An 11,282-nucleotide genomic window follows, 5' to 3' on the forward strand; every position below is an offset into this window, starting at 1 on the left:
AATCTGGCAACGCTGTCGGTAACGTCATAGCACGTAGCTGACGTCGACGCGCCTAGGACACGCCCCCTTTGGCGGTCCCGTTCGCTGTGGACCAACTGACCCAGGAACTGTTGTCAAGTTCCGGCCCACCGTGGAGACATCGCGATGCCTGCTTACGAGATTTGACCCCAGGTCAGTTTTACACGTGAATGACCGAGGAAAACCGTTTAGAGGAAGTGGCTTCAATCCGGGGTCCAAAATAAACACACACGGGAGATGTGGTCGACGGTGTGACACGGGCTTGTCAACACAATTAGGTAACTTTACCACACAATCCGTCTCGAAATCTCCACCTTTTTTCTTTTTTAAAGACGACTCCAACCAATCAGATCCGCGCTGGAGGAGAGACGCGCCCGTGAGTATCGGTGAAGTTGTTGTGATCCGGACCGATCTCTGCTGAACCGAGTCTGCTCCTCATACACTAGACATCAAGCAGATGTAGAGCTCAAGTTAGCCCGCATTACATTCAACCCGGTAGGCCCCGAGGAGTTCAAATCATTGATCCGGGGCGTTGATTAATGATCAGTCGTCTGTCTCCTGATCAGCAGGGTTCAGTGTCGTTCGACGACACGTGTGTGGATATAAATGGGTCGCACCGTCAATAAAAAGTTACGGCGTTATGATCAAGTGTTGTCCTTCGTTGTCGATACTGAGCGCAACAATAAGAAACGCTTGTTACCGGTGTATACTAGTGATTATATAGCCACAGTATGGCAGTATGTGGTGTTGTATATTTGTCAAAACAGACCCGATCGTTTTAGGTCCTCACAGTCCGCGCCTGCTTTGAAGGTTGTGTTTGATTTTTAATAGATGGTCAGGTCTATAATTTGGTTGTGTGCGTATATGCTATATGTGTATGTATATTCTATTAAGGGTCACCAAATTTACTACCGGGTTTGATGGCCATTACAAGCCATTTCAAAACCAACCCATTACTATTGACATTAACCCACCAGGCTACCCTTTGGACTGTCTCTCTCCCCCCCACCGCCCCCCAGATGCATTATGGGTTGATCCATCCATCATTCGCTCGTGTGGGACGCTCCCACTTGTGACGTAACTAATGGGTCGATTTTGAAACGGCATCAGCATCATACCTGGTGACGGTAGAACGGGGATTCACCCACTGTGTGCCCCCCCCCATAACTAATGGGTCGATTTTGAAACGGCATCAGCATCAGCATCATACCTGGTGACGGTAAAACGGGGATTCACCCACTGTGTGCCCCCCCCGTGTGCAGACAAGATGGAGGCGCTGTGCTTCCGGCTGCCGGGCCACGGGGACGCCACGCTGAAGCACATGAACGCTCTGCGCTCCCGCCAGCACTTCTGCGACGTCACCATCGTCGCCAGCGACAACCAGACGTTCCGGGGCCACAAGGTGGTGCTGGCGGCCTGCTCGCCGTTCCTCCGTGACCAGTTCCTGCTAAGCCCCGCCTCCAAACTACAGGTAGGTTGCCGCGCCCAATACAGACACCCCCCCCCCCACGTTCCCCTGATTACCGAGGTTAATCTGTGAACTGTGGAGTCGTCTCAGAGACGCTTTTGTCTGAAGTGATTAACAGGAAGTGAATGTCGTTGAGGAGCAGATGGGGGTCAGGTTTCGGTGAATGAGGCCTATAGGTGTTTATAAAATCTTTTGGAGAAGTTCGGCAATGACTTCAATTTTTACGCTTTTATTGTGAAAGATGAAGCCGAACGTTAACTTGAATTCCTGCCACAGTAGAGACTGTCAATAAAAGATTAAATCTGACCGTCGGGACGAGTGTTGAGTAGATGATTTAATAGAGCATGATCGTCAGAGGAGTTTTGAGACCCATTAGGTATAAAAGAATGGGAGTTGGCTGAATCTCAGGTTGGTCTCACAGGGCTAATGTCCACCTCTCTGTATGCTCAGTAAATAGAACCACGCAACAAGAGACTTCACCTGCTGGAACAAAGATAGTCACTAGGACATTTGTTTGAGGGACGACTTCAATTCAGGAACTAGAAGGTATCACACAACCTGGAGTCACATGTTTGGAGGTTATATTAGGAACACAAATCGACACAACTAACAACTGGTGGTCTCATATACAACGGTAAACAGATTTCTTACTGAGGCCTGTTGAACTTCTGTCGTTTAATACACAGGTCAATGTCAATCTTATCTCAATCAAATGTTAGTTTCTGAAGTCTCACCACAGGGTTTGTATATCGAGCAGATTCCGACAGGAAGGGTCGCGGTTTCATAGCCACAGTCTCCGCTACATCATGAAATGTCTATCATCACAATGATCTCTAAGCACTTACTTGTCAAATACAAACTCGACCAGCAAAAGTAAACAATAAAAAGAGTGTGTAATGGTTTTAAATCTACACCATGTATACCGCTCGCCTAGAATTTCACCTATCAAAAAACCTTTCTGAAGGCTACATCCACTCCACTGATTCCCGCCAGACAACACCCTGAATTCGCTGATCCCTGCCAGACAACTCTGTGAATTCGCTGGTGCCTGCCAGACAACACTTCTGAATTCACTGATTCCTGCCAGACAACACTTATGAATTCACTGATTCCTGCCAGACAACACTGTGAATTCACTGATTCCTGCCAGGCAACACTTTGAATTCACTGATTCCTGCCAGACAACACTTATGAATTCACTGATTCCTGCCAGACAACACTGTGAATTCACTGATTCCTGCCAGACAACACTGTGATTCACTGATTCCTGCCAGACAACACCGTGAATTCACTGATTCCTGCCAGACAACACCGTGAATTCACTGATTCCTGCCAGACAACACTGTGAATTCACTGATTCCTGCCAGGCAACACTGTGATTCACTGATTCCTGCCAGACAACACTGTGAATTCACTGATTCCTGCCAGACAACACTGTGATTCACTGATTCCTGCCAGACAACACTGTGAATTCACTGATTCCTGCCAGACAACACCGTGAATTCGCTGTGCCTGCGCCTCTTAGATATAGGATCCCCCAGAGCAGCCCTCCTCTAACCACCAGACCCCCTGCTCCCCCCCCCCCAGGTGTCCCTGCTTCACAGCTCCTCGGTGGTCTGTAACCTGCTGCTCTCCTGCTACACGGGGGTCCTCCAGTTCGGCCCTGAGGAGATCGTCAACTACCTGACGGCCGCCAGCTACCTGCAGATGGAGCACATCGTGGAGCGCTGCCGCGGCGCGCTCAAGAAGTACATGCTGCACCACAGCCCCGCCCCCCAGCCCAAGGTGGGTCGGCGGTCGGGGATCCTGCGCTCCCATTGGTGGCCGGCGCGTTTGACGGGCAGGGGGGCGGGGTTGTGTCGGTGTTAACTTGATGCGTGAAGCGTTAGAGTTAACCGATGAGATCAGATTATATACACTTTGTTTATGCTTTGTTCATCTGATATAATCTTAAAATAAGATGTAATCAGATGAAATGAAATCAGATTATGTTCGATTATCATGTTGGCATAAATTAGATGGATAGATGCATAGATTGAAATGCAATGAAATTGATCAGATTAGATTGAATTACATGCAATTATGCTAGGTTAGGTTGGGATGGATTACATACAATTGGATTTACAATATGACACATTACGGTGCGTCAGATTGTAATAGGATAGTGTGTTTAGTGGTCAGGGTCTAATGTGTGACGCCTCTCCTTCTCCTCTGGTCACAGATCAAGACAGAGGGTCTCTCCATGCCCGTCATAGTGAGTGGCACCTCCATGTCGCCCCCTGCTGACCACGCCTCGCCCTCGCAGGCGGCCAGCCCTCATGGGGGTTCTCAGGACGAACACGGCGAAGGGCCGGGAGGAGCCGGCGATCACCATGGCAACAGCCCCCTGCTGGACGAGTCGTGCATTAAGGTAGAGGGAGGGATGCTGTTGGTTTATACCCCTGGGGTTCCCTGTGTATCCCACAGAGGCGGTTGCCGTAGGTTACCTTCATCTGGTGTAGCTTCGTCCCCCCCATTTTCTTTGTTCCATTCGGTAAACCTATGGAAGCAACGAGCTTGGCTCCGAACATGACACGTCTTTTGAATCAGTTCGACTTTTTACTAGTCAAAAGGGAACAACGCAAACAAAGGCGCGAACTCTGAATAGGGGTCAAACAGCTCCGCTGCTCTGCAGGCTTCTAGCTCTAGTTTCCCGCGCATGATGTCACTACTTCTGACGTCACGACTCTGCAGAAGAATAGCTCAAAACATGCAAATAAGCCATTTTACTAAACATAGCTCTTGCTCCTAGGTGACGTGAAACTCTCGGTCAGCGCGGCAGACGGCTCGCTACGTCTTAACCCGTCGCCTTTTAGTTTTGAATCGGGAACGTGGATAAAGCGTCAATGAGGTCCGCACGACGGCAATTCGGTAACTCTGCCTTTCCGATCGGCCCCTGGGTTCTCCTTCTCTCCTCCCGCAGGTGAACGCCTCGGACGAGGAGGAGGCGCGGCGGGAGTACGAGCTCTTCAACGTGTACCCCCCCGACGAGGAGGAGGAGGAGGAGGAGGAGGAGCAGGGGGGGGCGGAGGGCCGCCGGGACCCCCAGGACGACAGAGGAGGCCCCTCTGAAGCCTCCCACGGGGACCCCTACTCCCACATGGACGGGGAGCTGGGAGGAGGAGAAGGAGGAGGAGGAGGAGGAGGAGGAGGGTTCGGGGTGAACCCATTGGAGCAGGAGGAGCTGGAGATGGGCGGCTTCCTGCGCGACAGCCTCTCCATGGCGGCGGCGCGCGTCTTCCGCCGACGCTACTCCGAGCCCCGGGCCGGCCGCGCCCGGGGGCGGGGCTTCAAGAAGAGGAAGTGGGCGGGGGCCCAGGAGCGACGGCCCCTGGGTCCGGCCGGCCCCCACCCGGACATGTGGTACCCCGGCAGCGGCGGCGGGGCGGGGGGGATGATGGGCGGGGGGCCGTACGGCGTGGACTACAGCCGGGCGGACGCCATGAGCGCGGCGGCGGGCTACCTGGGCGTCGACCTGCCCCCGATGGACTTTGGCGGTGGCGGCGAGGCGCACGCCGACGACGCGGCCGCCATGGCGGCCGCCAGCGACATGCACCACCGCTTCCTGCTGGGCGAGGGCGCGGAGCGCGGCGAGGGCGGCGGCGGCGGCGGCGGCGACGAGTCGGTGGCGGTGGTGGGCTCCACCTCCAGCGTGGGGGCGGGGCCGGTGATCTGCGACCACTGCGGCGTGACCTTCCCCTCGCCGCACGCCCTGGCGGCGCACGTGCGCGCCACCCACCTGCTGTACGCGTGCCCGTGCTGCGGCAAGCACTTCCAGAGCGCGTCCAGCCTCACGCGGCACATGGCGGTGCACCGCGGCGGCTCCGGGAAGAGCCACCAGTGCCCGCTGTGCTACAAGACGTTCACGCAGAAGTCGACGCTCATCGACCACATGAACCTGCACAGCGGCGAGCGGCCGCACCGCTGCGCCTACTGCCACGCCCGCTTCGCCCACAAGCCGGCGCTGCGGCGCCACCTGAAGGAGCAGCACGGCAAGACCACGGGGCAGAACTCCCTCCACGAGCAGGAGGAGCGCGCCCGCGAGGAGGGAGGAGGAGGAGGAGGAGGAGGTGGTGGTGGTGTCGTCGGTGGGGGGGTAGGAGGGTTGGGGATGGAGGTGAAGCCGATCAGAGAGGAGGAGCAGGAACTGATGATCCAGGAGCCGTCATTGTCGTAGGAACAGAGTTTACCCTGGGGGAAGCAGGCCGGGTTGGGTCTTGGACTTATGTGGAGGAGGAGGGGTAGGAGGGGGAGCAGGAAGTGATGATCCAGGAGCCGTCGTTGTCGTGGAAACTGATGTTATCGTGCGGGAGGAGGGGGGATGGGTCCGGGAGTGGGGGTCCATATGGGATCAGGGGTCTTGGATCTGGGTCTGGCTCTCACTGAAGTGAAGGGGTTTTTGAGCCAAGCGGCTTTGTGATCCGGTTTGAAAGGACGTCACCGGTTAGCCTTCCAAAGCACCGTTTCTTATTTCCTCCATGAATCACGGCTGTGCAGACAGTGTAAAAGACACAATATATTGATCGCCATATCGGTGTACACACTGGCACTAAACGCTGTTATTTTAACTCATTTAACTAGAGTCAAGGCTGCTTTGTATTAACTGCGTCTTGATAGTTTTAGATTTTAATATAATATAAGACGATACCACACTGTGACCGAGAATGTGTCCAAAATGCGAGAGCACATTTTATGAAGGCGATACCATTTCTTATCTTCTTAAAATAAATGGCAGATATCTCACAGCCACCGGCGAGCACAGAGTCGGACTGTGATAGGCTAAATAATATCCAATCACATCATTCTGTGATTTTTCTTTCTTTTTTTTGTAAGTTGGACAAATGGGGGGAAAAAGAAATCCCCTTTTTACTGGGGTAAGCCCGGACATGTCTTTCCATCAGAGACCTATCTACTGTATGTCAACTAAATCTACAATGTCGTGTTGAACTGAAAAGGTACTCTATTCGCCCTACTAGTGTTGGAAGCTAGCCTCGAGATTAAACTAGATGTTTGGAGTGTTCCCTTGGTGTGCGGAATTGGTTTCCTACATTTGTGTGAAAAGTTTTGTAAATGAAATGTTTTAAAGTAAAAAAACTTGCGACACTTCTGTCAGTACATCTCAATGATAAACTCTGAAGTATGAAGTCAGGTTAAGTAACAAGCACAGGATTGAGGATTAGGAGATCATTCAACCCACAAATCGACCTTCGTTTATTAAGGAACAATCAAGAGATTTGTGTGCGTTATATTAACTATTTAGTGATATAGCTTGAATTCAGGGAGTTCAGATACAGGTTTTAACTGTGTACCTTCACGCCACCTAGGTTGCATATAATGACGCAGGAAGGCTCACATGATGCCAGGCAGGAGATCTCCCCCCAGGGTGTGAGTTGTCGCTACACATTATCCACACACACCCCACACAGGTCATTAACGAGGAGGTACGAGTGAGGAGATTCTTTGGAGCTTTGTTTCTTCCTTTGGTTGTTAAGACCAGCCAGCCACCATGCTCTCCATCTATGTTATCAGACGTTACCTACAGTGTGTTGAAAGGATGCAAGGGAGGCTTTTTGAAAGAGCAGATTTTATTGAGCTCAAACAAAACCAAACTAGATCTCTCTTCGGGAGCCAGCTAATCCTAGACAGACAATAACAAATATGAGCTAAATGTATCATGTGCACATTCCTCAAGACGACGAACCACACTTAGAGAGGAGTCGCCGGTGCTGCCACTGCGTGTAACAAACAGCGTCCGTGTCCAAAAAGGGGAACAGAAAACGAACGGTTGAGTTGAAGGGTTAAAAACTTAAAGGAAGTCCTCGCTGTACACCACCTGGTTTCTCTTGTCCCGGTACGAGCCTTTAGCACTGTTCTGCACCGCTGGGGGGAGGAGAGAGGAGTTAGCACACAGCAGAGAGAGAGAGAGACATAGACTATCAATGGAGAGAGTGAGAGGAGTTAGCACACAGCTGAGAGAGAGAGACAGACTATCAATGGAGAGAGAGAGAGAGAGAGGAGTTAGCATAGAGAGACATAGACTGTCCATAGAGAGGGAGAGAGTTAGCAGAAAGAAAAGCTGGCCACTCCCTAAAAGGGAGGGAAAGAAAGACTATCACTGAAAGGTAGATATAGAGCCTGTCCTGAGAGAGTTCAGTTGGCGGAAAAAATTGGGGCAAATGGGAGACGACCACTAAAAGAGGGAGATATAAAGAGAAATGGACCATCACTAAAAGGGATAGTGAGAGGGAGAGACCATCACTAATTGTGGTGAAGAGAGAGAGAGAGTGGTGGAGAGAGGTTTACCCAGAGAGGCCCAGACCGATTTCCCGGTGGCGGCGTCCAACATGGGCTGCTTCTTGGCAATGCTGACCTTGATGTGGACGTCCCCTACGGTGCTGCCGTTCAGCTGGCACACAAACAAACGGGACACCTGGTTAGTGGTCGCCGTGGTAACTGGTTCAAGACCAGACGTCAGCGTTACCCCAAATGTCACGAAGTTCTGCTGAGAGTTGGTACGAACCTCAGCCACGGCCTGGTCGGCAGACTCGATCTTTTCAAAGGTGATGAAGGCACAGCTGGAGAGAGCAACGCCGGAAAAAAAAACAAAAATATCAGTCACGACATCTGCAGATAACAAGTACCTTGCTGTTAATCCTAGAAATGTGCGTGTCCAAGTAGGAAGAGAGGACACCAATAACATATAACTAATGTATTGGCCACCTGCTCAATAATTAAACTGAACTGAAGGTGTTCGCAGTAGGGGCTGTCAGCCCTGTCCTTGAACAAAACCAGGGTCCAAGTCTCACGAATCAGACTTTAGAAGAATGAGCACAAATCTGATTGCAGACCAGCTCATATCTAGGTTAACGGGGCATTTCACTTTTTTTTTGCTTCACATTCGATTATATTTGAACATACAAAGAAGCGATGAAAACAAATAGCAAAATCTGAGCAGTAGACCTGAAATCATTATTATTCTTGTTTGATCACAAGTAGATCATTGATCCAGAAAGCCGCGTGACACGCGGCGTTGTGCGTACCTGCGGGGGTTGTCCATGGAGACGTCGATGATGGTGCCGTGCTGGGTGAAGGCGGAGCGCAGGCTGTCCTCCACCAGGCCTGAGCCGTACACGTACACCGTGTTGCCCTTACGAGCCCCGCGCCGCTCTGGGTACGAGTCCGAACCTGGCGGGTCGGAGCGCCAACAAGACATTCACTTTTACATTCAGGGCATTTAGCAGACGCTTTTATCCAAAGGGACTTATAATAACTACACTTGTCAGAACAAGGAGAAACAACAATAGCAACAACCGCTGCCGGTACAGTACGGATGTTCATAGGACTAAGTGCAAAGCACTAACAATCAATAACAACAAGGGATGAAGCGACGACGGATGGAAGCAGACGAGAGGCCGACAAATACAAACGTCTGTCTTACGTCGGAAGGGCCCGTCCCGCACGCGGTCTCCCCTGTCTCGACTCCGATCTCTCTCCCGGTCCGGGTCGCGCTCCCCGCCGCCTCCGTGATCTCGGTCTCTCTCCCTCTCGCGGTCTCTCTCGCGGTCTCTCTCCCGGTCTCCCCCTCGCTCTCTCTCCCGGTCGGGGCCGCGGTCCGCCTCTCTCTCCCTCTCCCGGTCCCCCCCGCCACCGCCCACCTCCTCCTCGTCCCGGGGGGTGACGAAGCTGCGTGACATCACAGGAAGGGGTTGGTTTTTACGTCAGACCACAGACACACACACACAGACACACACACACACACACACACAGATCATGACATCATCAGACCATCTCTGGGAGCGGATTGGACGTTACCTTTCATACAAGGGTTTTCTGGGGCCTCCTCTTCTGCTCGACTGGAGAGGGCGGGGACAAGGAGATGACATCAACAACAAAAAATAATGATTGTGTATCTATCTACGTTTTCCTCTTATTTAACATATTAGTCTCTTTTTAAGACTCACTGCTGATTACGGCCCTGTACTTCTGATGTGATGCCAACACGACCACCCACAGACAAATAGAGAACATGTCATTTCATTGTGCGCTTTGAATTATTGTTCTCATTTTGGATGAGAACAATAATTCCAGGGCGCTGACAAAGCTATGGCGAGTAAACCCAGCTGAACTTGAAACAGGACGGTTGCGGTTCGTAAAGTAAAGACTATAAGAATCAAATCAACAGAGCAGAATGTGTGTTTACATCGGCGAGCTCCTCGTCTGTGGAGACGCTCCTCTGGAATGGAAGGAAGGCAGGGATGGGGCCTTTCTCTGGGTCCTGTGGGGGGGGAGAGACACACGGCACACCTCAGTCAACATCCATTACAGGCCCACACTGTGTCTGTGCAGTTCAAAAGGCAGCTGGTCAGCCGGTTAGTCACCTTGAGTTTGATTTCCAGGGTTCGCGAGCGCTTGAACCCCGAGTTCTTGTTCTCAGACTTGATGGCGCTGATGGCGCCCGACTTGATCAGCATCTTGGCCTGCTCCGTCGCCGTCGCCGTGTCGACCACCGGCTGGTCAGACAGCGCTGTGAGCGGAACAAGCCGCAGTGGGATGAGTAGGAGCACACACCCGATATATTGGCTGTACCCCAATACTCTGTGTTAAATACTACAGTAGGTTCCACAGCCATCCCATTGGAGACAGGACATAAAACCAAACAGTGGGGTAAGACGAAAAAACATCACATCTTCTGAAAGCAATCGGTGCACACACTGGCACTATACGCTGTTATTTTAACTAATTTTACTAGAGTCGAGGCTTTGCTATTAACTGGGTCTTGATAAAAAAAAACATCACATCTTCTGAAAGCAAATCCTAACCCAGAAAGTAGGTAAACATCTACTTTGTTTTGAGTGTTGGTTCACAAATGGAGTTAACTAAACCCAAGAGCATTCTGTATATCAAAAACACAGAAACCGGATTCTGCAGGTGCAAACTTAGCAAATGAACGTCTACAGCCTTTACACCCATAGAGGGGTCACCGTGATTTTTAAGAAACAACTTTAACCACTTCTCCGTGCAAGCAACACAAAAGCCAACTTACTGCGTTTGAGCCCACCCTGGTTGGTTTGGCTGGTGGAGCTCTGCTTCTTCAAGGCGAGGAGAGCCTTTTTCTGGGGGAAACCACACACATGTCGTCCTGAGGTGGTTACGTTCGTTCATACGTTTAAGAACGCGAAAGTGCTAAACTTCAAACTGGGACAACATCGTTTACCTTCTTCTTGAGTTTGGCATATTTCTTCTGCAGAGACTCCTCTTCGTCCGTCAGGGAGCTTGGCAGGGTCACCATGATGCCACCTGCAACCGTGTTTAAAATAGATAAACTCAGGTAGAATGGTTCTGGGACTGTCTGAATTAAAAAATTTAAACCAGCATCCGAACAGCGTCAACATTGACTCCGTGGCTAAGAGGCTAGCTGTTGATCCACACAAAACTTCCCCAAAGACAGAGAAACACGTCTCCTTTTTGCAAGGGAAACAGGGGCGACTGATAGCAGCAGAATATATATATAGATATAGATAATATGCGTTAAATGTGGAAACAACGGGAACATACACTGACTGGAACACAGCTTTCGGAGCGACGACGCCGTCGGTGTGCGACCACAACAATGACGCGGAGAGATGACGGAGGGTGAGGAACGTCTTTTGCTACTTTTCAGCTTGGGATAATTAATAATTAATCTATGAAATATCTTCTAAAAAGTATATTCCTATTTTACAACCGTAACCGGTGTTTCACCTGTAGAACTTTTTTT

The 11,282-nt window shown here is 51.0% G+C and overlaps 2 protein-coding genes across 2 annotated transcripts; one reads left to right on the forward strand and one right to left on the reverse strand.

Annotated features, from left to right (window-relative positions):
* Positions 1-243: 243 nt before the first annotated feature.
* LOC307084832 (uncharacterized protein) lies at positions 244-6,595 on the forward strand (the record flags this gene model as incomplete). Its single annotated transcript, XM_079749333.1, has 7 exons — positions 244-394; positions 1,281-1,489; positions 3,074-3,271; positions 3,708-3,896; positions 4,449-4,530; positions 4,660-5,613; positions 6,588-6,595. Exons 2-7 carry the CDS (start codon positions 1,286-1,288, stop codon positions 6,593-6,595), a joined length of 1,635 nt encoding a protein of 544 aa, XP_079605459.1. The 5' UTR covers positions 244-394; positions 1,281-1,285.
* A 504-nt stretch (positions 6,596-7,099) lies between these two features.
* On the reverse strand, positions 7,100-11,213 carry nelfe (negative elongation factor complex member E). Its single transcript, XM_079749113.1, has 11 exons — positions 11,081-11,213; positions 10,740-10,822; positions 10,569-10,638; positions 9,904-10,049; positions 9,726-9,800; positions 9,338-9,378; positions 8,964-9,208; positions 8,566-8,710; positions 8,046-8,100; positions 7,829-7,931; positions 7,100-7,405 (listed from the first exon to the last, which is right to left on the reverse strand). The coding sequence occupies exons 2-11, from the start codon at positions 10,812-10,814 to the stop codon at positions 7,332-7,334; spliced, it is 1,029 nt and encodes a 342-aa protein (XP_079605239.1). The 5' UTR covers positions 10,815-10,822; positions 11,081-11,213; the 3' UTR covers positions 7,100-7,331.
* Positions 11,214-11,282: the final 69 nt, after the last annotated feature.

The sequence above is a fragment of the Pollachius pollachius genome (assembly GCF_949987615.1).
Source record: "Pollachius pollachius genome assembly, chromosome: 13".
Taxonomy (NCBI): Eukaryota; Metazoa; Chordata; class Actinopteri; order Gadiformes; family Gadidae; genus Pollachius; species Pollachius pollachius.